Source organism: Solanum verrucosum, unplaced genomic scaffold (assembly GCF_900185275.1).
Source record: "Solanum verrucosum unplaced genomic scaffold, falcon-dt-bn FXZP01000175.1, whole genome shotgun sequence".
Classification (NCBI taxonomy): Eukaryota; Viridiplantae; Streptophyta; class Magnoliopsida; order Solanales; family Solanaceae; genus Solanum; species Solanum verrucosum.
Genome location: NW_026020399.1, coordinates 509315 through 536871, shown reverse-complemented (window position 1 = coordinate 536871; position 27557 = coordinate 509315). Strand labels below are relative to the sequence as shown.

The 27557-nt window shown below is 31.9% G+C and overlaps 2 protein-coding genes across 2 annotated transcripts in view; one reads left to right on the top strand and one right to left on the bottom strand.

Annotated features, from left to right (window-relative positions):
• The window catches only part of LOC125839797 (glucan endo-1,3-beta-glucosidase 12), a 282415-nt gene that overhangs the window by 84751 nt on the left and 170107 nt on the right, over positions 1 to 27557 (top strand). The gene's annotated exons all lie outside the window — the stretch shown is intronic.
• The window catches only part of LOC125839802 (protein disulfide isomerase-like 2-3), a 367278-nt gene continuing 345462 nt past the window's right edge, over positions 5742 to 27557 (bottom strand). Inside the window, exons 2-10 of the mRNA XM_049518804.1 lie at positions 12182 to 12320; positions 11121 to 11279; positions 9221 to 9334; positions 8457 to 8614; positions 7491 to 7590; positions 6646 to 6822; positions 6398 to 6543; positions 6137 to 6283; positions 5742 to 6053 (exon numbers count right to left, since the gene is read on the bottom strand). Of these exons, the coding sequence (XP_049374761.1) occupies positions 5879 to 6053; positions 6137 to 6283; positions 6398 to 6543; positions 6646 to 6822; positions 7491 to 7590; positions 8457 to 8614; positions 9221 to 9334; positions 11121 to 11279; positions 12182 to 12304 (1299 nt within the window). The 5' untranslated portion in view covers positions 12305 to 12320 and the 3' untranslated portion in view covers positions 5742 to 5878. The remainder of the gene's footprint in view (positions 6054 to 6136; positions 6284 to 6397; positions 6544 to 6645; positions 6823 to 7490; positions 7591 to 8456; positions 8615 to 9220; positions 9335 to 11120; positions 11280 to 12181; positions 12321 to 27557) is intronic.

Sequence of the window (27557 nt, the reverse complement as noted above, 5' to 3'; positions counted from 1 at the left end):
TTAATAATCATTAATAACAATATAAATTATCATTTAAAACTTTTTTATGCAAGAACCCATCCTAGAATCGAAATTAGGACTTTAGAATTTTTGAAGAACTTTGAAAATACTTTGAATTGACTCTTTGATTAAAAACGGAATCAAAGATAAAAGGTCCCCATACCTTAACTAAGAATCCCCAAGCAATTTGAGAAAGAACCACCTTAAAATTGTCAAACCCTCCTAGTTCTTGACCTTCTTCAATGGAGGATTGTAGAGAAAGATATTTGAGAGGAGATGGGTTTCTTTCTTTATTCTAATTGGAGTGACTTAAATGAAAGAATTTTGGTCAAAAAGTGGCTATATAATTGCTAAAAAGGGCAAAGAATAATAGGAACTCAACTTAGAAAAAGATTTAAGGACCCACAAAGTTAAATTTAAAAGTGTTCACTAAACCCGTCTAAACTTGTCTTTTTGGACAGTGCTTCACTATTTTGGGCATACCTCTTTACTCCAAAGTTGGAATTGGGCAAATTCGGTGGCGTTGGAAAGAGGACTCAGAGACCTTTAATTGGATAGGTAAAGGTCCACCTAATTCATTTTGACCTAAAAGATATGACCATTTAAAGTTGACTCTTACAACGCACTAGTTCGTTTTTAGGGTCGTTACAAATCTATGTTAGTAAAAGTTCCTAATAATCTGAATGTGCGATTCGTATTCGTTTTGATATCAGAGCCAGGTTTATAATCATAACCATGAAATTTAACCTTTAACGTTTAACATAAGAGAGCTTAATGAGTTCTCATCCTGCAAGGAAATTTGTAAGTTAGGATAAGCATTAAAATAAATCAGTCTATATGCTAGACTAGTTTGAATTGTCCCTATAAGAGACTTCTTCCAATTATGATTTCTACCGTCAAGTAAAGTTGCTACAAAACTTATCAGTAAACCACGCAAAGTAAGGGGCTTAAAAGTTACCTGTATTAGACCAATATGCATGAAACAATAAATATCCCTATAAGAGGCTAAATCATTTTCAGATAATAATTTAAAAGTCTGATTATCACTGTCAATCGTGATAGTCTATTCTGTAATAATAATAATAATAATAATAATAATAATCATACTACTACTACAACAACTTTGCACGCATAAGCAGAAATGAAAGTTGCGGAAAAAAATGCAGTGAGAAAGAAGGAAAAAAAAGAGGAAAAAGAGAAAAGAAAAATAGAAATTTCATCTCAAAACGTTAAGGTAATGATTCTCATCCTTTATATTACATTTTTATGTAATTAAGAACAGGTTTTTAGGGTAAAAACGTGTAGGATTTGTACTGAATTAAGAAAATATACCACTAGGGTTCTTAGAATAAAATCTTGATTTGGGGTAGAATATCGATCCGTTTCAGCTGAAATTTTGCATGCGACTTTATTTTATCATGGGTGAACATAATCTAAAAGAAAACTTCATATTCGAATTTGGTGGTTCATGATGACTTTTTGACCCAATTTTGAGCCAAAACTAAATATAGTAATATGGGTGTCATTAGATTCGAGGATTATATATTTGATAGATTGAAAATGTGTTGAAGCTTTATGAAAGGGAAATAAGCTTTATTCACTTGATTTCTTTTGTGTTATTGCATTTCTTTATTGAACTCGTATATTTGTGATAGTTGAGGTGATTATATATCATACTGATATTTGATTGATTGAGATGCATCATCATCCTCTTTTATTGAAATCATATTATGCACATGCATTAACATGAAATTGAGTATAAGTTGGGCACGTGGAAATCGTCCGTGTTGGGGAAGGTGAGATTTTATTATTATAAGTTGGGCACGTGGAGATCGTCTGTGCTGACTGCTGGGATTATTTGATTTTATGATAGTACGTTGAGATCATTCGCACAGACACCTGAAGATCGTCTATGTCGATATATGGACCTCGCAAGTCCAGTGCCCCATGAGTCATGAACTCTTGATATATTTTCAAGGATATCATGTATATAAGGTTGAAAGAGTACTTGACAGTTGAGACATATTATTTCATAGTGTTGCATTGCATTGCATCTCATTACATTATTCATTCTTGTTTGAGTATGTGCTTTATAGATGTTGGACTTTACGTGACATTTGATTATCCATGTTGATGAAAACTTAGTTGATAAGTATAATTTAGACTTGTAAAATCAAAGGATTATTTCTTATATACTCCTGTCACTACTTATTCATTGTCGGTCTATGAGATATATTAAGTACACAAGATTTCGTACTAGCTCATACTACTCTTGTTGCACTCTTTTGTGGTGCAGATTAGGTTGTTAGTATGAGCGCACCTCATGGAGCTTTGAGTTTGAGTTTGAGTTTGGATCCTCTTGAAGTTGAGGTGAACTGTTTGGCTATTATGTGGCCCACACCTTCATTTATCTCTTAATCCATTATGTTGGCTATTTACTTTTTCATATTTTAAGTTGAATTGGTTACTTATTGGGTTGGCTAACCTATCGGTTGAAAACATAGATGCCATTACGACTTGTTGTTTTGGATCGTGACAAATTGATATCAGAGCCATAGGTTCATCAGTCTCACGAGTAGAAGAGCTGAGTCTAGTAGAGTCTTGCGGAACGATGCAGAGACGTCTGTTACTTATCTTCGAGAGGCTATGAGACTTTAGGAAACTTCCATTCTTTCATTCTTTATTGTGCATAAATGGTTCATTTTAAGATCTGAACTTCATTATTTCATTCTCTCGCCAATAGTGACGAGACATTCTCAAATTCGTATGTCAACGATATTAATGATGTTATGTGGTATAGTGGGAGATATGTGATATGACTAGTAAAATGACTAGTTAATAATAAGCATTGCAACTTTGAATAATTTAATTGAAAGGGTTAGGAATTGTAAGAATGACTTGCTCAAGGTGTGATAAGAGAGAGTGTTGATAGTACCAAAGGTGTTGGTTATAGAAAACTTTGTAACAGAGATTTTTTCAAAGAAGATCACTGGTAAACGACATTTCAACTTGTCACACTAACTTACCTTGTGTAATTAAGGATCGTATGAGATCATGCAATGTTATTTTGTGTGGAAAGCTATATCCACCTCCATGTCAATCACACTATGCAGCAGTTTCTTTGTGATTGTGGATAACATGTATCTCTCTGTTGATTCACCAAAATTTAAGTTAGTCGAAATCTCCCTCCATGTATCTCATAATATTTCGAACCCTCATCGTATACAGTAGCTCCGCCGCTGACTGCAGATATAAGTGGTGACTACTGTGATAGATTGTGGTAAAGTCCCACCATTTGTCCGGATTTTCAAAACGAAGCTGCAACAAGATATTTGCATCCTCATAAACCATATAACTAAGCAAACAGTGTTTTTTACGAAGGTACAACAAAGTTGATTGCAGAAATATAGTAGACCACAGCTTGCAAACACATTTGAATTTGAAGGGGCAAATAGTTTTGCAAGCACGTACTAGCTCCATGACTTTAAGATCTGAAATAAAAATAAAAAGGAAATTAGTCTTCTCAAACCAGAGATATATGCACAACAATGAAGAATTGCCTTCTTTTTTAATAGTAGGATTCTTATCAAAAATTCACTAGCAACAGGAAAATTAAACCGATCTAAGTTATATATAATTCCAATTCCTCATTGAAAAAGGTTTGTAGTCATGAATTATATTGGGTCATGCACAAATGCCTATTTTAATTGATTTAGTCATAGCGTGAAACTATTTAAAATTGGCGAAATGGTCTGATGGACCCTTGTGCTTGTATGCATTTGTACCCTTCTACTTAACTATTTGTCAATTGAATCCTTAAATTCAATGTAACTTAGCATTTGGCTCGGCGTGTACTTCAAACTCTCAACAAAAATGACACATCATCATCCACGTCAGATTTAAAATTACACATCATTTATTATTTATTTTTTAAAAAAAAATCAATTGTGTTTTATTTAATAAAAAGTAAAACAATAAAATTTAAATTTATTCCTTGAGCTAAAAAAGAAACCCAACATATTTCCAAAATAGATTAGGCAATAAGCTCTTCAACTTCTTCTGAACTTTGACAATGGTGGCGCTTCTATGGAGGAGATCAAGCTGCTGGTGTGTTTCTTCCTCGAAGGGTGAGTCCTCATTCCCATCTTAAAACATACAAAATCTACTATTTCCTTTCCTCCTCCATCAACCATCACATAACTACCAACCTAAATCGCCACCGCCGAAAATCTCTTTGTTGTCGTAACTAAATCCTCCAACCCTCACCCGCCTCATTCTCCACTGACTAGCACCGTCTCTCTCACTCTACTGTGAACTAGTTTTCTCCGAGGAGCACCACCACCATCGACCTCTCCCACTAGCGGTGATTCAATGGACTCAAGGAGGTTTCAATGCCAAGATCTCTTAAAGATGATGACAATAGTATGAAAAGAAAAAAAAATCGGGGCATGTAGATGGCTACAAATGAAGGTGGAGTGGATGAAGAAGATGAAGACTTCTTAATTAATTTTTTAATTTTTGTATTATTTTATTCTTTTATTAATATTTTTAAAACTGAAATATAGTACTCACTCACCTTAAGGAGCGTGAAGTCTCACACTTTCACCAACTCAGCCATCTTAAAGACACGTAAGCGTGGTCAATGGTCAGAGGGGTTCGATAAATTGTGTTTTATTGAGTTTAAGGGTCCAGATGACAAATGGATAAGTAGAGGAGTTCATAATACAAACTGATACAAGTACAAGGGTTTACCAGACCATTTCGCCATTTAAAATTCGCAGAACAATTACCAATGAAAATTTGGTGAATGGAGAATCCGTTGGCAATGAGTATCCATATTGTAATTACTAAAATACCATTGATCTACCAACACCTCTCTTATTATATAGTTTTAAATTTAATTTTAATTTTAGTTTAAAGTTTAAAAGTGTATGTTCTATTATTTTCTATGTTCCAAACAATAATTACGTACAATTGAAAAATTGTTAGAAATTACGGACAATATAGAATAAGAAATATAGATTTTAAAGATATAAAGAATATGGAGATCATTTTTTTTTACTCAAGTGTTTCTATTAAAAATAAAGGACGTCCTAATTTATAAGATGAAAAAATCACTCAAAAATTACAAAAGTTAAACCTAATATTAATTAGATATATGTATAAGACAACATTCATTGGATTAACATTCACCTAATACCTTCTTGGATTCATAACAAAAAACAAACCTTCGGTACCTCTGAATTAAATTTCATAGTTTAGTTTATAACTCCATCTCACTTCACAGTTCAGATGATTAAAATGTAAATGTTAAGTTGTCAATAAACATGGACATTTAAGATTTGAGGCACCCAAACTGATTAGTGCTTTACTCAACTATTTTATTGTATTACAATTTTCTCATATTCGGTTGGTCAAATATTTTCTTAAAATAACAAATTTCTAGACTTCATCTTTATTCCCCAGTAGTCCCCCTATCCCCACCACCCCTAATCTACCCCAGCTTCCCATAGTATTTGTCAAGACTATATAAAAATACTTTTAAGTTAATATTTTTTATTTACGTACCGAATACAAGAAAATAAATACGAAACTCACTTATTTTACACACCTCTAAAATGCTATAGTCTGCAATACATATAATGTTCTAAACCTGTAACAAACAAGGCAACCATAGAAGAAAGGGCAACTTCTGCATATCCCCAAGAGTAATAATAATCCAATTATAGTTCCAGGGAACGAAAGGAAATCTTTTGAACTGGGGGATTCCAATCTGATGATAAACAACATATAACACAGTAATACGCGGCTCGTTTCTCAAAACTGTTTCTATCTAGCTCATCATAATAATCCCCTATATGAAAGGGTGGTAGAAGAATTATAACTCATCCTTGTTAGGTGTGTCATCTCCCATAAGTTCTTCAAGGGAGAACTCGTCTTCTTCGATGATTTCTCCATCTTTTCCATCCCATGGTTCATTCTTTACAATTGAAGGAGTAGCAGCTAATGGAAGATTACCTTTTCCACCGAGTCCAGCTTCTTTCACAAAGTCTCTGTAGTATATGTAGAATGAACAATTTCATGTTTCGATCCCAAAAACGTTGGATTTCAAAATTCTATGGAGAAAACTACTTACATTATTGGCTGACGCTGGAATGCACTCTTAAGAGGTGCATATACTCCTTTTTTAACATTCAAAGCTACCATAGCGGGATATCCATAACCACCAACACCAACGTGCTTTTCAAGATCTGGTTGCTTACCAGCACCCACCCAAACAAAGCTGTAATATTAACAAAATCTAATGTTATCTTCAAATCTATGTACATTTCAACCCACGTGATAAAAGACTTTTGTAGAAGAATAGAATCCAATAAGTGTGGCTGAGTGCACTTGCCTGTAGGGATTTCTCTTGAACTTCTCTGCAACAGCTAACAACATTTCTAGGTATTTGTTCCTTCCTTCAGCCTTGGAATCTAATATATCCGGCAGGAATGAAACAAAGCAGATTGCAGCAGAATTGCATTTCTCTTCCATGACATCCTTCATACAGAGATGGATCAAAGAAAAAGTCATTATTTTAATGGGTATGATAGGCGGCAAAGAGAAAGGAAGAAGAGTTCACAAGATTAAAAGTCAGCTTACTGGGCTAGTCAACTCAACCACTTCAGGAGGTGCAACATTTGTTTCCAGCTGCTCTAATCCGAAGGACTCGATGGCTGAAGCTGTTCTTGCACCTTCGTAAGGGACAGGGCTTTCCTTGTCAGCACCAAATACCAAAATTGTGGGGAAACCTTGGACATTGTACCTGCTCATCAAAGACTGATGACATACACTAATTAGAACTCGGACACACAATAAGGTATTGTTAGAAGTTAAAAAGGAACTCCAATTTAAAAGTCAATCAAGCGATGAGAAAAGCCATATCATCTTCATTTTCCATGTAATTGCATATGGTAACCTAAGTGTATCCCAACATTTTGTTATGTGCTTACTGTTACTAGTTATTTCCTGTTTATTCCCTCTTTCCTTTTTTAAAAGAGTAGGACCAACTGAGAACTTGGGGTTTGATGATTATTAATTCAAGCAAGTTCGGGACTTTACTTTTAAGGAAGCTAAGAAAATATTCCTATTCAAAGCTGGAGAAATTAAGTGAACAGACAGAAAGCAATATATGATCATAGAGTTAGAAATTGCCAGGGTAGAGAACTGCAGGCCAGAGAATATGAACAAGCAGAAAACCAAGATTGATAGTATAGGTAATATATTCCTTCATTGGGCAGGTTCATTTTTTTGAGGTTTCACTTTATAACTCGTGCTAATAGGTGCAAGCAGCATTTTTAAACTAATACAACAGTGTGTCAAAATTTTGTCTGCAGAAACTACCTTCATATGTTTTTTTTATTCTCTTACTATTTGAAAGACAAAAAGAAGAGCTATAATTCAATTAGATGACAGATGTCCAACTGATCATAAGAGTCCAAACCTACCTTCTCCGCATCACAGTCTACGTGACCCAGCTTCACCTTACCCTGAAGGTTCTTAGCAGCTTTCTTCCACTCAGGAGCAAGCTTTTTGCAGTGCCCACACCTTAAAAGTGCCATTTAAATTTAAGACCTCAGTAAGTAAATAGAAACAATATATAATCTAAAAGAAAGTAATGCAGAGAAGGATCTTGACATCAAAATTCAAAGCAAAGAAGAAAAGTTGGAGGAAGAAGGAAATGTATGACTCATCACAGGATAAACTCTAGTGGAAAGGTCCACCTCAAATCTTAACGGCCTTCTACCTTCCAACTTTACAGAAACTGAGGTTCCCTACCATATAGTTCGTATCAGCTTCTAATGTCTGATGATGGTTCCTTTCCCTACCATATAGTTCGCATCAGCTTCGAATGTCTGATGATACTTGCTTTCTCAGATTTGTGAATAGTTAAATTCTTATAAATGGCGTAAAACACTAAATTAACTGGAATACCCAGTTAATAGAGTTTACATCAGTTTGAAACAATGTCCTCCAGGTTCCTTCCCAAGAAACCGGAATCCTATATTAATTAATGTGTCATGGAATTTCGGGTTACTGACTATAGCAACCTAGAGTCATTTATAGATCTCCATTCTGCACCGCACTAACACTAGTCTCAGAGCAATTCAAATACTCGACTGGAACAGTTAGAAAGAAATACTTAAAAATTCAGTGTGAAAATGGTCACCATCGTGTGAAAGATGGGTAAAGCATATCGATATATTGAGAGAGAGCATTCTGGATTCTGTTCTAGATGCTACTTACGTACATATGATGGTTTATTTCATAAGGTAGCCCATCTATTTAGCATAGCTGAAAGCAGACACGTATATATATACACACACCAAACAAAAAGACCTTAGACTCTTCCAAGTACAAATAAATTAAGGACTGACAACGAAGAAAGAGAAGTAGTAACAGTTGAAACTTACCAAGGTGCGAAAAACTCAACAATCCAGAGATCTTTGCTCTTAAGAACATTCTCATCAAAATTTCGTGAATTCAACTCTACTGATGCGCTGGGCTCAGAACTCTCAGAAGATCCTCCTGTTGCTTTTCCGTGTATCCGCTCCTTCAGCAGTGCTTTGATCTGTAAGCGAAGCAGTTGACATCAAAACCTTCATGATTTCTCATGACTCGTGAAGATTCAAAGGAAACATGGAAAAGGACTCAAGACCATCACTACATCAATTACGCACGATAAAATGACTCAAATCTCATTTGGATAATTTGTCAGTTAAATAGACTATTTACTATCATCAAATGTGTAATGTATATAGAAAATTATTATGCAACTAAATGCTTACAACTTAACCCCAGACATCGTTCAAAAGGAATTTATTCATCTTAACTACTAGATTTGGATCTAGCAATGCATTATCATTGGCAATAAGAAAATTATTTGGATCTAGCAATGCATTATCATTGGCAATAAGAAAATTATTTGGATCTACCAATGCATTATCATTGGCAATAAGAAAATTATTTGGATCTAGCAATGCATTTTATCAGGTATTAAGAAAATGAATGGCAGAATTATTTGATTGGGTCAAGATACAGGGCTTTTGCTGGAGAGGAAATTGTAAAAAGCCAGAAAAAAGACATGATGCTGAAGTCTTTTAACATAAACAGAAGTTGGAAAGAAGAAAGCCCTAGTACAGACTGACTTTCAAACAGTGTAAACAATGATAAGTACCTGCTGCAATGCGTATTCGGCAATTGGCTTAGCCTCACGTGCCCCTTGATAATCAACAGGAGGTTTTCCAGGTGCAAACACCTTGATGGTAGGAAATCCTCTGATTCCATATTCCTAAATCACGAATACATGTGTCAATTTTACCACTTCTGAATTTATCCTAAAGTGTGAAACAGAACTCTTAAGTCCACCCATTGATACTCTGATGATGCTTGGGATCTTTAGATTTAGAATATTAATTGATAAGATGCATAAACGTGCACAGAATGATGTGAAAAATGAGAGCAGCAACGCCATAAATCCAGAGATCAAATTAAGTTTAGAAATAGGTCAGAAATTTCAACTCCAAAGACTCCAACCAAACTGCAGTGTTTTTTATATGCGGAAAGTGCAATACAAGATTCGTGGGGCTTGAAGTGAGACACGTGCTTCTTTGAAGTGAAGCGCACAGTAATGAGAATTAAAAAATATCCAACATCAGTGAATTTAGTACAATAAAAATTAAATTGCCATTAGAATAACTCACCATCCAATATAATATAATGCTTATATTGAAAGGAGTGACCAATCACATAAGAATCGCTTAGTGCACTATTATTTGAAGCACAAACTTCTCTAAAGTGCATGGCAATAACCCCTTGCTTCCTTGATTTAAGCGATGAGGCAGTGCCTTTTAATAAGACCAAGCCAAGTCGTCCAAATTTCATTGAACTACTCAGCTTCTTCCCATATTTTATTAGATCGGAATCTTACTCAGGCTAGGGAAACTATAAGCTATAGAGTGTGGAGCAATTTTAGATTAGTTAACAATCCTCCTAGTAGTCTAGAATTATTCTCTCTCTTGGAAGTATCGGAACTACATGAAACCAAGTCCTAGAAGCTTCAGTAGCCTTTGTGAAAATCAAAATAAAAGAGGATAAAGTCATCGCAACTGCGCACAAGTTGAGTGATTCTTTAACTTTTTGGATTGTTTCAATATTTCTTTAGCAATGCTAATACGTCAAGGATTTTAATTATATCTATAGATTTACACATTTCAAAAAAGCAGGCTAGTCGCATGTTTGACAAATTTAACCTAAGTGAGGTGGATAGAATTGTTTAGCTAATTTTCTCCTCACCTTTACTTTAGATATACAACCATATTCTATATATCCGAGGAACTTCCTTAGCATGTTAAGATTGCACCAAATGCCTCAATTATAGTTCCTAAATAATTTCCAAGGCTTATAAGCCCAAAACTGAGCGATTGGCCATAAGCCGAGCAACATCTATCTATGTTACATGAACTGGGCATGGATATGTATTTGTTTAAGTGTAAGTCTCTGGTGGGTAGGACCAAATATAAACATAGAAATAAGGGGGTTCAATTCTGGTAAACTAGCTTGATAAAGGTAGGGGTATGGACCTTGTCAATCACAGCCATCTCTAGTCTCTTCTATTCTCAAAAGTGTGTTGCCAAAAAGCTCATTTCTGGTCTGTCTTGGTTTCAGGCCTCCACAGTCGTCCAGGTGAGTATGTGCAGTTAATTTTAGTGTGTTGTGAAGAATTTGCACAAAGTGGTCATACCTATGTCCCACCAATATGATATGTCAACTAATATGAATGATTTTTAGTTGAATGATTTCAGTGACACAAGGCAATATGCATCTGACTTCTTTTTCATTTTCCAAAGAAAGATGACAAAAAAATCATCTTTACATGTTCTTTCAGTTTTATAAATCACGAGTCATACCATTTTCAGCACATTATCTCTAGTCTATAACGAATATCACACTAAAAGATCGCATTTCATCATCTCCACACATCCCTATCTGATCTTATTCAGGTTACAAGGCAGAAGATAGTATAACCGAGGAAGTACATGGACATGCATGTTTAAGAAAACATTAACTAACAATACCTGTGCCAGGGATTTGTGAGCATCAGCGTCAAGAGCTGCAACCGTGGCAACACCTTTCAATATGGTAGCTGCCTTTTCCCATGTGGGTGTCAGAGCTTGACAATGACCACACCAAGGTGCAAAGAACTCAACTAAAACAATACCTTTTGAATTTAGCACCTGCAATTATAAAAGTTGAAGATTTTTTTAATGCTATTTAAACCAGCTTTGCAGTGAAAGCTATACGTCAAGAATGCATCGATTACAATAGAAAAGTGACACAAGGCAGTAAAACACTCCCAAAGTAGGATATAAGATGGGGTACTAGTTTTACCCCAAATTTTTAAATTTTTTTACATGATTTAGTTTGTTTACAAGTGAAACTTAGACGGATTGATGTTTTCAACTCTGTTAATGACCCAAACATAAATATGTTTAAGTTTGCAGCATCAATGTCGTCTATAAATCATTACCACTAGCATATAGGAATACCGTTTCATTAAGCAGCACATTATTTCTTGATACCATCAGACCACATGAAGCAGGTCAATAAGATCAGTGGCCTAGAGCCAATAATGTGCTTAACTAGAGGTATTGAGTTCGTGTCTCAAATGAAAAAAAAAAAAAAACTTGCTAGGAAACATTTCCCTCTTTAATCAGGTCCCTGTGTAGCGCAAATATAAATTAATTGGAAAATTCAATACATGTACGGATGTACCGAACACCAAATGAAAGAAAAAAATGGAGCCCCAAATATGTCAGGACCTAAACCCCTTGCCTAAAATATTGAACGAAATGCGAATTAATCATACTCATTAAGTAATAGACCATCAATTAATCCATTCTCTAGAAAATTAACAGTGAAATCCAAACAACACAATAAAGAATGGCATTAAACCAAACCCCAGTTCAATCCTTTCCCCCAAATATTACAGAAATGAACACTGATCTCGCATTTAAACACATAAATAGACACCCTTTAACAAAATCAATCGATATAACAAAATGGGGTTTTCCTTCAACTTAAATCAAACCGAATCAATCTTTAAAAATCGAGTCTTGAATGAAATAGAAGAAAATACCTTAGACTTAAAGTTGGATTCAGTTAACTGAACAACTGGGGATGTAGGTCCATACAGTGCATTGGCAGTAGCGATAAAGTGTAGAGCAATCAACAAAAGTGGAAAAACCGAAGCTCGATCCATTGTTTTCTTCTTCTTTCTCGTCGTTTCTGTGGATAGAATTATGGAGTATTAATGGTGAGGGTTAACACTGAAGAAGTAAAAAAAAAAAAAAAAAGCACCAATTGCTCACTCGCCGTGGCCATGACTACGTGGTATTAACCAATTAGAGTTCTCCACGTCAGCTTTATGATGTAATTCTAGTTTAGAGATCCAACAGAACAATTTGACTCATTTTGATGAAAGAAAAATGGATGGTAAGATGGTTTTTTTTTTCTTTTCCTTTTTCATTTAGAAAGTTCTTGATATTTGGGGGATAAGTTATTTCGAAAATAGTTATTTTAAGATTGTTATTTCATTCTTGTGAGATAATTGTAACACTATAATTCGAGGATAATTGATTCATTGATTTATTCCAACCAAACATGAAATTATTCATACTAAAATTAATTTCATAATTAGTTATAATCACTTATTTCTCATGCCAAACGAGTCCCTTTAAAGAATCGTACGGACATAAAATTGATTAAAATTTGAAGAAGAGAAAAGTTGAAATTACAATATTTGGGAGCTAATTACATCATATCCCAGAAGTTTTCACAATTATAAAAATTTCAATTTTTTTATTATTCTCGGATACATTCCTTGGTTGTCTAATACATTGCAAATGATACATTACTTAATGGGAGGGATGTATTCGAGAGAATTTTTGTAATTTTTTTAAATGATAAGGATTTTAAAGATTGTGATATCTTAAGTTGTGTATTTATGTAATTTTTTCATATTTCACTTTTAGAATGAAAAAAAATATAAGTGAAAATAGTGTTAGGGTTTTGCCCTGATTTTCTTTCCTTGTTTGAAGTTTTTTTTTCTTAAAGAAAAGTCAAAGTATTACCATAAATGCTTGAACTTTTTCTGAAAGGAAAATATAATATTCTTCCATATTTGGTTTATTCTTTCCTTAGAGGGAAAATTTGGAGATCTATAAATTGAACATCTATATTCTCATAGCGTAACACAATAGCATCCACAATGTAGACATTTAAGAGTTTTGTTTATGGGAGATTTTCTCTCTACAGTTTTTATGTTTTTATTAGTTTTTAATTATGTAGGCAAATTGGTCATATCATATAATAATAATATTATGTCTTTTAATATAGTTGTATATGTCGTTTAATTTATCCTCATATAATTTACAAATTATAAGCTTCCGCATGACGCCCCAATTCACCTTCATAACCCAACAAACAGATCTTTCACTTGAAAGTTTTGATTTTGTAAAATTCTATCTTCAAAAACTAGCTGGAGAATTTGTTCAATGTATAATTATACCATTTTTTAAGAAAACATCAATGTGAAAATGGTTCCTTGTAACTTTTTTCTCCTTTGTTAGAGATTTATCATTTAGTTTTTGAAATTTACTGGCTAATTTAGTTGATGTACGTAAACGTTTTTAAAAAAATATTATTTAAATTGGTTTTTATTTTAAAAGTTTATGGCAATACAATTTAGGAATTGATAAAATATTAAACTATTATTTAACATATATAAAATTTTAAACAATAGTCTGAATAAATTGCAAAAGAAATATTAAAAAAAAGTACAAAAGAGTTATATTTTTTGTAGGAGACAAACCACAAAAAAAAAATTATAACTACACACGAGTAGATCTACTTTGATAAAGCGTTTTACATGGAAAAAAAAAATATTTTCGAAGTTCGAATTCAAAATTCTAACTAAAAATAAAAGGATCTCAATCACACTCTTAGTTGTAGCTCTTTAATTTTTAATTAGTCATAACTAGCAAAAATCAACTAAATAATAGGAGATTTTAAAGAGTTTCATTCTAATTTCACACTTAAAGTATATATTCTTTCAAAATTTCGCATGGCTATTTTCATCTCAGATTATACTTGACTCAAAGCAAAATTAAAAAAAGAGAGAATAATTTTTTCCACATTTTAACTAATCTTCCTCTTCTATGATGTTGAAATGAGCAAGTCAGTATTGTTGATATTGGTGGAGAACACTTATTGTGATTTTAACTTATTCAAATAAAAAAAATCAAATCTAAAAATGTATTTTCGATTTTTTTTTTATCATATCATGTATATCAATGCATATCACATATAGTTTTAGACTAATGTCGGTTTATCAATAGAAAACTTGGGTAAATCTACATATTTATATTTTTATGTGTGCATTTATAACTTGTTCTTTATCCTACATACTTACAATCAGGTTTTAATTTTAATGACTATTTAAAAATTAAAGAGCTACAACTAAGAGTGTGATTGAGATCCTTTTATTTTTAATGAGTGGTTTATCTAATGTATAGTACAATATATGTTCTAGAGTTGAGAACAATAACTTGATTTTAGACTTTCTATATCTAGTCTTAGAAAATTGTTCTAGAAGGATGAATTAGATATTGAATGTCACATAATTTCTTCTCTTTTTGGTTGTGCAGGTTAGTTGATGATGTACGTTTTCTGTCAATTTTTTTGTTAATTTCTTCTTTGCAAATGACGCATTTATATTTGGAAAAAAAATGCATATCACATACATTCACATACATATGGATTTAGACATGGTATATGGGAGATAATATGCAATGTGATTTTTCATAGTAATGTTAGTTTACTTATTTTAATTGGTTATGTATTCCGTAATACCTTGATGCACTTGATGAACTTCTTTTTTTTTTTTTTTACATAGTTTTCAATGACATACTTTAGAATCTTTTTTTCCTTGTATAGTTGTTCTTCTGCTAGTGTGTTTCATGTTTGTAGCTATACTTTCAATAATATTGCATTGTTGAAAATATGCAGTCTCCCGAGCAACCAAGTTGTTATATTCCATTACATTTAAATTGTTTGTATTGGTGTTACCATGAGCTATTATTTGGGTATTGACCTCTTCATCTTTTTCTTCATTAATTGAAAGTGTATAATGAATATCAATAGCTTTTGAAGTTACGCACAATGGATACTGTTTGAAGTTTAGTGACCTTTCTTCAATTTGATGTATACTCGTAATCTCATATTATTTCGTATCAACATCAACATAGAATTGTCATCAATCTTATAATGAAAATCAAACGAATTCATAGAAGTATCAACATTTAGATGGGTTGAAATCAAGTGAATGAATCCATTGAAATAAATATTTGTTGTAATAACCACTCCTCCATCGAATAATTCACAAATTATTTGCACTATCTCATTTTCCACTATGATGAATTAAAATTATCAAAGATGTCATCTATTTGTTGATGTTTGTAATAGATACTCGTTGAATTTTGTATATTGAATACATGAATGTTATTGGATTGGTGGAGTTCATAGAAACTGAATCACTAAATATCTATTGAGAGTTGATATTATTAAAGAAGTAGCCCATGTCTCTATTTGTATTGTTGTTTAGTGGTTGTTGGTTATACGAGTAAAACAAAACAAAAAACCTATTAAAATATCGTTTGTTAATTTGGGAGAATTTGTGCTCCTTTTTTTTTTTTTTTTTTTGTCTATTGGATGTTAATTAAACTAAAAAGAAGTCACCACTTAATTTTTAAAAAAAGATTAATAAAACTAGTTTTCAAAAGATCAAAGCAGTAGATAAATAATATAAAGGTAGGGTTCGGGGTTCATATTAATGTTTTAGGAAGGGTTTGAAAGCACCTAAAACATCTGCTAACTCGCGGTTATCCGATAATTAAAATATTTGGCTAATTATTTGAAAATAGACATGCTTGATTAGTTTAGAAATAAACAAACTTAAGACTTAACATCATAGGGATGAGGGAAATATTATAAGGATAAGTTTAAGTAAAAATATTCTAAATTCTAAAGTCAAGTAGAAAATAAGTATTCACTTAATTTTTAAATAATTAACTCAATGGTTATCCTTTGGGGAATCAAATTTGGAAAAAACTTTAAAATTAAATAAACAAATAGAAACACATAATAAGAATTAAAATAAATAGGAAACGAAGAAGATAAATGGGCCCAAGTCTGGTTCGTCCGTCTAGACAAGCACTTGGGTCTAAATTCAGCTATGGGCTTTTGGCCCAATTGTACCTGTCCTAACATCTAGCAAAATAATAATTAAAAAAAAGGGCTTAGGCCCGATTACAATACAACACAACAGTAAAATCTATGAGGGCTTTTGGCCCATTTATGTTGTATATGGGTCGTATCACATTGTATATTAGTGTATATGCTGTGTTTTTTCAGCTCCAAGACCTGTTCATCGACCCTATTATTGATAATCGAAGGTTGAGTCGAACGAAAGAAAAAAGTGAATTGGTGCCTTTACGACCCAATAAAGGAGGCAAGGATGGAGTTCCACATGAACTCGAAGCAGATTTCACATGCAACAAAGTAAAGGAAAAGAGTTAATATATAGTCCAACCAACATAAATACAAGAAGAGTAAATCACCCTACTGGAAAATATGCATTTTTTATCCAAGAAGGTGCGAATTAATATATAATCCCATTTGGGGGAAATCATATAGAGACACATGGATAGCAACAACTTTTAAAGAAAAAAATAAGAACACAATAGTCACTTAAAATTAATATGTTAGCCAATGACACGCCTACGAATGGCAGGATGGAGAGGAATGAAAAAGAAATGCATTATCGCATGTCTAGGTGAATAAAAGATGTAGAAATAATACACATACTATGCTAATCCACATCTTAAAACAATAATTGGACAAAACCAAATAGTAATTCTATGCAGATTATCTTAACCAAGCCAAATATCAAAACCTGCAACCTTATGACATTAAAAGTATTAAAATCACTAAACAAAGATACACGATGACTAAGTCAAGAGACACATGAAACGATATGCTAGGAACACATTGCTTAGCTTAGCGCTGAAATGAAATTGTATTCACATGATACTACGACAAGTCAAAAATTAGAAAGAAAGTCTGCTAAACTAAAAATAGACACGAAAAAACAAATTAAGGATGGCTGCAAATAATGAATGCAATTTCTAAATTCTGCCTAACAGACAACACCAAAATGAATTCATCCTTCACACAATTTAAGCTAATTATCTAGACATGCGGAGATTAATCGCTAATCATATAAATAGGATACAAAATCACGAGCATCCAGTGACAAGGACACCACTCACATAGAAAATAACTCATATAAGAGCAGTGGCATCAACAAGAGATAAATTAAGAAAGTTTACCACTATAATCGATTCAAACTTCTTTTCCAGTGAACAAATGAAACACACAAGAAATATTTGGTATTGTTGTTGTATGTCATTTAAATGGTGGTGGGTTGAGAGGGAATGGAAATTATTGGGCTAAAATATGGGCTGCCAGAATAAGAGTTGAAATTGAGAAAATATAATGGGCTTGTGAATTGAGAGGAAAAAAGTCTGAAAATTTGGTTTTGCAATTAAGTTGAAGAATAACTAAAATTGCAATTAAGAAAATGACCAAATGAATTTCAATCGTAGCCAATCGAAATTAATAATCTAGCCAAATGAGTTTAGTTGGTGATTCGGCTAAAACTAAACAAGATGAAAAAATATTATTTATTTAAAAATATTATAAAAATGACTAAAATTACTTTAAAAACTATGGCCATTGATACAAGCAAAAACCAGAGTGAAGGTAGGAAATGGTAGGAAGACCTCCATTAATATACAAGAACATTCATGTACCCATTAAGTAAAATGAAGCATACACAATCTTGTATTCTTATAAAGATTCAACCTTTATTGTAACACTACTATTTAAACCATTATTATACAAGAACGTTCATGTACTCAATAAGCATAATGAAACATACACAATCTTGTATAAGAACATTCATGTGACTTGCTATAGCAACCTCAACATTCATGTACCAATTCAACAATTCATATGACTTGCTACAGAAATCTTAGCTGTTGTGCGATTCAATCACACAAGTTCTTAGATTGATGTATTAATAACATAGTCTTCAAGTTTTACACAAATCACCAAACGACAAACGGGGAGATTGTTATTTATTTAATTAGAATACACACATGCAACAATGAAATATGCGCTCAAATCACCAATAAAATATGAAATATGAAACACTATCATCTTCTTTTTAAACCTAAATCACCATTTTTCACTTCAAAAACAAATATCCCTCTTCTATTTTAACCTAAATCACCATTTTTCACTTCAAAAACATAAAGCTCTTTTCTATTTTAACCTAAATCACCATTTTTCACTTCAAAAGCATAAAAACCATTTTCACATCAAATTTTTTTTAAAATACCAGTGGTAGGAAGACCTCCATTAATATACTTCAACATGCATGCACCCATTAAGCAAAATGAAGCATACATTCTTCTTTTTTAAACCTAAATCATCATTTTCACTTCAAAAACACAAAGCTCTCTTCCTTCTAAACTTAAATAACCATTTTCACTTGAGAAAAGACATAAAATTCCCCCCTAACTTGGTCGCACAACTAACTTTATGAATGTTTCTTTACCCCCAATCTACTTTGAGTTGAATTTAATTAGTGCTTGAAATAAAGAACCAATCTTACCACTGAAGGTGTTGTCCACTTGCTGCCACGTAAGAATTTTCTACTTATTTTAATTTTTAGTATTTTCTTTTTTTATTTATTCAATTTTTTTTACTAATCATAGTTTCACATGAATTAATTACTAAAATTTTCATAATGATTATTTCTTTTTTGATATCAATTATCGTTCCCCAAAGTTCCCCACCTCCTCAAAAACACCTATGTGCTTTTTTCATTTCCATGGAAAAATTGATCTGTCTATGCAATTGCATAATCTACAATGAATTTTTCTTCAATTTTTCTTCTAAGATAAGTTTACAACTTTTGTCTCTGTAACACGTCAGAATCGAGAAAGGCTAGAAAAGGGTCAAGTGGGCAACTCACTAGCTCAAAAGTGGACCATAGAGTCCTTGACTGATCGTGAATGGGACCACGATTTGTTGGAGGGCTCATGGTAAGTGCCCAGAACCTGCCCTGCAGGTGTCCCTCCCACGGAGGTCTAGGCAACCCGTGGTGAGGTTGACGGGCCATCAAATGTCTTGTCATGAGCCACTTAAGAGGGGGCTTTCTCCCCTAGCCATTGGTCAAGGACCACAGACGGCGAAATGGTCTGTGGTACCCTTGATGGGCCGTAAAAGCTAGCGTGAAGTTGGTCCGTCAGTTTTTAAGTCAAGGCCTTTTGGGTCATTTTCTAACTGTTTTAAATCAATACTATGTCGTTTTGATCTTTACCCAAAGCCCCTATATAAAGGTTTTTACCCCTAAAATCACTCAATTCAATTCATTCTCTCAATTTTCCAAAAGAAGAACAAGTTCATCCTCCCCAAATATTTCTCTCTCTAAAAGAAAAAGAAGAAGGAGTCAACTTAGGGTTTCAAGATCAAGTCTCCAATTCACCATTGTTTGTAGGCTTTGAACTCTAAGGTATGATCAGAGGCGGAGCTAGGTGGAGGTTCATGAGTTCAGAAGAATCCAGTAGCTTTTTCGTAGACTCTGTATTTGTACTAGAAAATTAAATATATGTATATTAACTTGTGAACCCCTAACAAAATTGATTCATGGTTCTAAAGAAAAATTTGAACTCCCAAACTCTTAATCTTGACTCCGCCTCTAGGTATGATAGTCTTCATATATGGAATTCTTCCCTCAATAGAGTTCATAAATTCTCCAATTTTGAAGTTAGAATTCTCCAATTGAAGTTAGAGTTGTCATGAGTTTCTTTCAGTATTGATTTATTGGATTGTTTTATGAACTATTATGCATAAATTGATATGTTCTATGATTTTAAGATGAATCCCTATGAACCCATGCTTAACTCATGTTTTCTAAGCTTTGATGATTGAAAATGGGTTTTGAACTATGAAAGATGAATTTATGAAGAATGGTATGTTCTTATGAAATTGATGAAATATGATATATGTGCTTTGAGAGTAAAGCAAGAATGTTGTTGTTGATTGTTGTGAAATGATTTCTCACACATTACTTAATACATGCATGTGAAAGAGTTACTCACATAAGGATTCTTAAGAGTTGAAAAGCTTTCTCAACTAACTTAGAATCAACTTTTAGGAGCTATTCAAATGGAAAGACAAGAAGTGATTACCCATGTCTAAGGGCGGACCTACGTGCAGCTCAGGGAGTTCAAGTGAACCCTTTCGTCGAAAAATTACACTGTATATATAAGGTAAACTTCTGATTTTAAGCGTATATATAATAAAATGAACCCCTTCAATAATTAAAGAGGAGTATGGCTCACTGGCTAAGGGTTCATTGTTAGTTTAAAGGTTCCAAGTTTAATTTTTCCCAAGTGCAACTTTTTTCAAACTTTTTTTTGCTTTGGAAAGGCTGAGATGGGCTCAGGGTTTGGGCTTAGAGTACCCAATAAAGACATCATTGTTTTTGGCTTAAATAAAAAACTGTATTATTTTTGTTTGTTTTTTGTTTATTTTTTTGCTTTTTTGCTTTTTATATTATTTCTTTTTATCAATTTGTCTTTGCTTAAATTTATTAGCCACATTTTTTTAAATATATTTTTGTCTTTTATTATTCTAGTTTATAATGTTCATTTTATTTCTACATAACTCTATTCTCATGTACTAACTCAAAGAAACTCTTTGAGAAAATAATGAATTGTTATTAAATTGAAAATTGAATTAGAAAACTTTTATATAAAATAAATTAAATTTAGATTAATTGAATGGAATTTTTTTAAAGTTTTGTATTTTTTAAAATAAAATCTATTTAATTGATTTTTTTTCTTAATTTCATAGTATCTCTTTTTTACTATTTTCAAGTCGAGTCTAAAGAGATGAAAACTAAAATAAACTTATTTGATTGGTTCATAATGTTTTTTTACAAATGATTAACCTAGTAAGTTGAATTAAATGAACTAAAAAAATTGACGATGTCATTTATTTATCTTATGAATATGCACTATAATATTAACAACTCGATCTTTACACTTTTCTGAAGAATCTTGATGATTTTTAAAGTAACATATGATTGAATGGGCACTAATTCAAAATTTAAAAAAAAAGAGTAGAATACTGCAAAATAAAAGAACAAAAACACTAAAAAATTTAAAAGCTCGATGGAGCAGGTAAAAGTAGAAAGAACATAAACACAACATGACAATATAAGTTAAATTTAGCGGATTAAAATTAATATTTTCCTCCCATCTAGCTCTGTTTTTCATCTTGTAATTTTTACATGTTTACTTCCTCATGCTTCGAATCCCCTCAACAAAAATCCTGAATCCGTCACTGCCCATGTCCCCATAGTAAAAGATAAGAGGCGATTACCCATGTCCCTTAAAGGTAAGATGAATATTATTGATGACTTTTCCGTGAGAATTATGCTTAGTATTGAGTGGACAATTGACGATTACTCGTGTCCCATAAACTATGTGTCATCATAGGTTGTCTAAATATACATTAGCTAGTGGATCCACTTAAGCTAGAAGTTCATGGTTCTTACCTGGAAAAGTGAGGACACCTCTTTTCGGTGTGGGATAAACACTGGATTTCATGTTATAGTTGGTCTCTATGTTGGTTAAGGATAATTTCTCACAACAATAATGATGGACTTAGGTTACTTCAAGAAGTATCTCACAAGTGTTCGAAAGATTAGTTTTACTTGCATTTTTCCTTGATTATTATGATGTTTTCTATCCTCTTTCTTATGGTTTTAACTTGGTCTTTGCATGACATGAAAGATCCTTTTTAGCATGATTTTATATCTCTATGCATTGATATCATACTTAACCCATGTTTAACCCATGTTTTCTAAACTTTGATGGTTAAAAAGAGGTTTTGAACTATGAAAGACGAATTTATGAAGAATGGTATGTTCTTATGAAATTGATGAAATATGATATATATATGTTGCTTTGAGAGTAAAGCATAAATGTTGTTGTTGATTGTTGTGAAAAGATTTCTCACGCATTACTTAATACATGCATGGGAAAGGGTTTCTCACATAAGGATTCTTAAGAGCTGAAAGACTTTCTCAATTAACTTAGAATCAAGTTTTGAAGCCATTGCCCACCCTAATCTTAGAGTTCTCCTGCAACTTTGAAATTTGACGAGTCAGATTGGGCTGACACATTATTTGAGTGAACCAAAAAATATCAAAATCAATTCATCACTAGGTTGGATAATGACTATGTTGGGTCAGTTCACTTTTTAAAGAAAATATTTTTTTGATAATTTTTTAAATTTAACTTTAAATTTTAAAAGACGGAATGACGTAGGAGGCGCTTGTACTTGGCTCCATTTGTCAATTGAACCCTTATACTCACAACTTTGTCAATTGAACCCTAAAACTTACTAAAACACAATATATTAAAGACATCTGACCATTGACCGAACTTATGTGACACTAATAGTGTTGAGTTGGAAAAATACTTGACTGTGCCCGCCTTAAAGCGGGTGAATATATTTTTTTTATATTAAAAATCATTAAAAAAATAATTAAAATCAACCCTTCAGCCCCTCTCCCACTCCACTCCCTCGCCCGTAACTTTCTTCTTCCTTCAGCCCCCCACCCCCACCTAACTAGGCAAACATGTGATATATGTATTAAAGAAACATAACTATAATTTAAAAAATAATCATTCACCACTAGAGATCGAGTCCTCACCACTATATGTTGTATTTTGTAGCAAATTTACACAACTCCAACTAATACACTAAATTCACTCTCCCTCAATCACACTCTCTCACTCTCCCTCAATCCAACTTTCTTTCTTCATGACTTCTATTTCTTTCTCATTTTAATTTAAAATCTCTTTCAAATCGAATCCAGCTTCTTAATGTGAATCTCCAATAAATTCAGAATTCCTTTAATCAGGTAACACTACAACAAAATAACTTTTAGCGGCAATGAATAGACACATTAATAAAGAGTGCTAAAGTCTTTACCGACATTAGTTAAGTGTCATTAGATCCAATGTCGCTAAAGGCTTTAGGGACATATACAAAGAGTGTCAATTGTTGCTAAAAATACATATTTAGCGGCAATTGAGCTATTTCCGTTAATTAATTGCCGCTAAAGATAAGTTTTTATGTAGTGTAATTTCATTATAGTTATGTGTTTCAATGTCTTTATGAAATTTTTTCAAAAGGATGTATTTTTTTAAAATAAATTGTGTATTGTTCATTGCCATTCACTATTGTACTTCTTGTATCAATGTAATCAATTGTATTGTTTCTTATTATACATTTTTATTTGTATGATTTTTTTATTGAAAGGCAAGTATCAAATAACGATAGAAAAAGTGCTTTGTAAATGTATATCATAAAAAAAATTCTATCACTCTCCAGTATCATCACAATCTGACAATGAAATAAAATCTCATTAATAAATCACACGTTGCATGTAATTAGGCATATACAATTCAATCCATAGTTTCTTATATACCATAAACATAAGTAAAAATGATACTTGTTTATCATTAAAACGGTACAATTAAATTTGTAAATGTGGTTAAACGACATTTAGATTGAATTGACCAAATGATTAGATTGTAAGATATAACTTGCATTGTAAGAGATGGATAATAAATTAGATAATCAATATATATAAATCAAAGCTTAAATTTGAATTAGTCTGAGCTTCGAAAAAGTTGATTGACAACGACATCGGAAATAGTGATATTGAATATTAAAAATGTAAGAATTTGCTAATTTTGAGAACTTTAGTGTAATTATATGCATGTTGATTGTGAAAGAAAAGTTGAGAAATGAGTTTGAAAGTAGTATCATGTGATAAAGTTTTGAACTTTACTAATAAGTGCTTAATTAATTATTTGAGACATGTGATTTGGAGAGATTAACAACTTCTCCTTAATCTAGCTAAAGAGACATGCATAGGGATAATGACAAGTAAACCAATCATCTTAAGACTATTAATCTGAATAATTTTATGAAATTATAATTAATTACTCCACTAGTTATTTTTGTCTTGCTAAGTCCCCAACTCCACCCTAACAAACACAAAAAAGGAAACTTAAATCCCAAGCAAGTGACAAGTCATAATCAACATCCCAAAAATTAATTTGACTCTCAATTTTGGTTAACGCCGTCTACCAAATATATTTAACGAACTACCTTAGGCTGCCTACCTCTTAAACGTTTCTATCAACAAGCCATTATATATTTATTCTCTCCGTCCACTTTACTTGTTCAGTTTAGAAAATTAAGAGATAATTTATCTTTTTTATACCTACTTTACCCTTATTACTAAGTATTATTCATTTTTCAATGAGTGAGATGACTTATAATAATTAGGGGTAAAATAGTAAAATTATCATTTTATTTATTATTTCGTGTGTCAAGTCAAACATGGATACGTACGTAAATATGGACGGAGTGAGTATATATAGTTGCAATTTAGTAGTAAAAATTGAGACGCAATCAAATTAATGTACGTAACCCTCTAGTTTCTCTTCTTTAAAATTGGGTTAATTACATGTATGATAGTTACTAATTACTTACTCATGTTGAATTAAGTTCTTGATTAAGTTTATAAGTCTACAACTTTTACTCAAGCATTTAATTTTCCTTGACATATTCAGAGGGAAAGAAGAGGGAAAAAAACTACTTACCCTAATGAATTTGCCTTGTTTGCTATTCCACTTAAATATTTAGTGGATCCACACATGTCACAACTTATATTGATTAGTTTGTAAAGATTAAGAAAAATATTAACCTAAGTGATTGGATAGTATTTTTCTCTTTTAGTTAGAAAAATTTGTATTTTTGCGCTTCTTTAATTTATTTCACTATATACCATGTAATTTCTATCTACAATTTGAAGGATGATAAATTCTCTAAGAAAGCAAGTAATAAAAGTAGATATTTACCAGGAAAAACATGTCATTTTTTCTTAATTAGGAACCTTATGGGTAAGTGATCAAACTCAATCCCCATTCATATAATCTTGTTGTTTGTCTTAATTTATGTGACACGGTTTAAATTGAATATAAAATTTAAAAAAGAAATAAATTTTTTTAAAATTTATCACCTAAAAATAAGCTATAGACACCTATATCTAGTCAAAGATGAAATGAAGATTTTTAAAATAATGTATATTTGTCATTTCTTGGTTGAGTATTATTGGAACTAAAAGTGAAATTTGGAATGAGATTTTCTGAGATCTTTTTCCTTATTTATTATTATCCTCATGATCTACTAGCTGTCTATAATTTAGTCTAGAAAATGTCTATTTTTTTAGTCTCAATTCAAAGAAAAATGTGATTTGTTGGGTAGTAGAAGCAACATTTTGATACTTCAACTGTCTTCCTACTCCCTAGCTCTACAAGTTTTGGTCTCTATCCTCTCCAAATGCCACCAAATTCCACTATTCAAATTAAAGTCTTCTAAAAAAGATTATTGTTTGTGACATCATTGGAAATGTCAACCAAGAAACCACTTTTTGCTCAAAATAAATGAGTAAATAAATAAATGATATTATTCCCCCTTCCCATATAAATATGGTGAAGTGGTAAGTATTTCTGCATCCTTAACTAGAGATCTCGAATTCGAGTCCTTTGATTTTGAAAATATTCAAACAAATCATTAATTTGATAAAAAAAAAAAAAACAATTAGTGAAATATTTTCTAAATATTTTTCAACGTTCCAAAACATAAAAAAATAAAAGAAAATAAGTCAAATTTTCTAATATATTTATGCGTATTTCCGTGGGCATTATGATTTGACCATCCATCAACCATATAGTATATAGTTTATTTTTCATTCAAAAACAGTGGAGTCCACAAGTTAGTTTGCGTTTGCACATCATATGACTACTTTCTTCCACAAAAATCTCGTGGCACATTGTTTTTTGTTTTTAAAAAACGGTGACGTGGAATGGTAAAATTGAGAATTAAATTATCCAGGGTTAATTAACTTAATCTCTAGAAAGATCCCGTCAAATAAGCCCATAAAAAAATTTAAGGATTTAGCGTGTGTTTAGTAGGAAGGAAAATGTCTTTTTTTAGGAAAATAAATGAGTTTTTTTTATATTTTCTTATGTTTAGTATGTAAATAAAAAATATTATTCTGACGGTATTTGAATAATAATCTAGACAAATACTATAAAATGTGAGGTAAGGTGAGGAGGCTATGTGGACTGAGGGTGAAGATGAAGTGGATGTGCTGAAAGGTGAGGAGTACACTAGATACAATTAATATGAAATATCACTGAAACTTATTTTCCTTATTTTTACAAATACATTTATTGTAATTGCATGTAGTATCTTGAATTTCCAAACGAAGATTCTGAATGGCTAATTTTTTTAATGAAATATATAAATTCAACTATTATTATGAGACAATAAACTTTTAGAAGAATATATATAAAAACTATATATCCAACGTACTCCATATGTCAAAAACAATTATGTTTGCACTGCCGTAAACTTTAGTCTTTCTATTTTTAATATTATGAAGCTTAGTCCAAATAGAGAGAAGTGAAGTAGGTATAACCGACTCTAACTTAGTTTGATATTAATATATTCTTACAAGTTACGGTCATTGTTTCTAAATCACTAACATTACAAGCAGAACGAACTCAGCCACTCAGGTCTCGCAGGTGATTCCTATGCCTTGTACTAGTAGAACAAGAACACTAATACGCTCTCATGGGTACACTGTTAATTATATCCTAATTTTGTCAGTTTCTCAAGATAAATATACATATATACACATAAATTAGGTTGTAACCAGGGACAAAGTCAGCTAAGATTAAGGGTTAATCCAAATATTTTATACTATATAGTTAGAATTATTCTTATGTATATGTAATATATGTTGAATCTCAGCCCTTCGGCTTCTTTCACATATTTACTTCTTATTTTGAACCTTTTTAATGAAAAATTGACTTTGTCACTTATTGTAACTTGTAATTAGCCCCCATTGAAATAAAATCTTACCGGTAACAAAGTCCTATGTGTTCCAATTAATTACTCTCTTGTCAATATTATTATAAGTCGGTTGGTTATTGGTATTGCGTATGAAATGAGGTCCATAAAATAGTAGTTTAGATTACCTTAATCCAGATTCTAAAAAATGCCATATTATACAATGGAAAATGTACTTTTCACATATATAATGGAGTACTTCATTTAATTTTTTATTAATCCCTTTTTATTAATGCCACTGAATTGTCATATTGAATAGTGCTTGCTATTTACTCCACAGTACAACTTTTGTAAGCAACAAAGTGAAAAGAGCT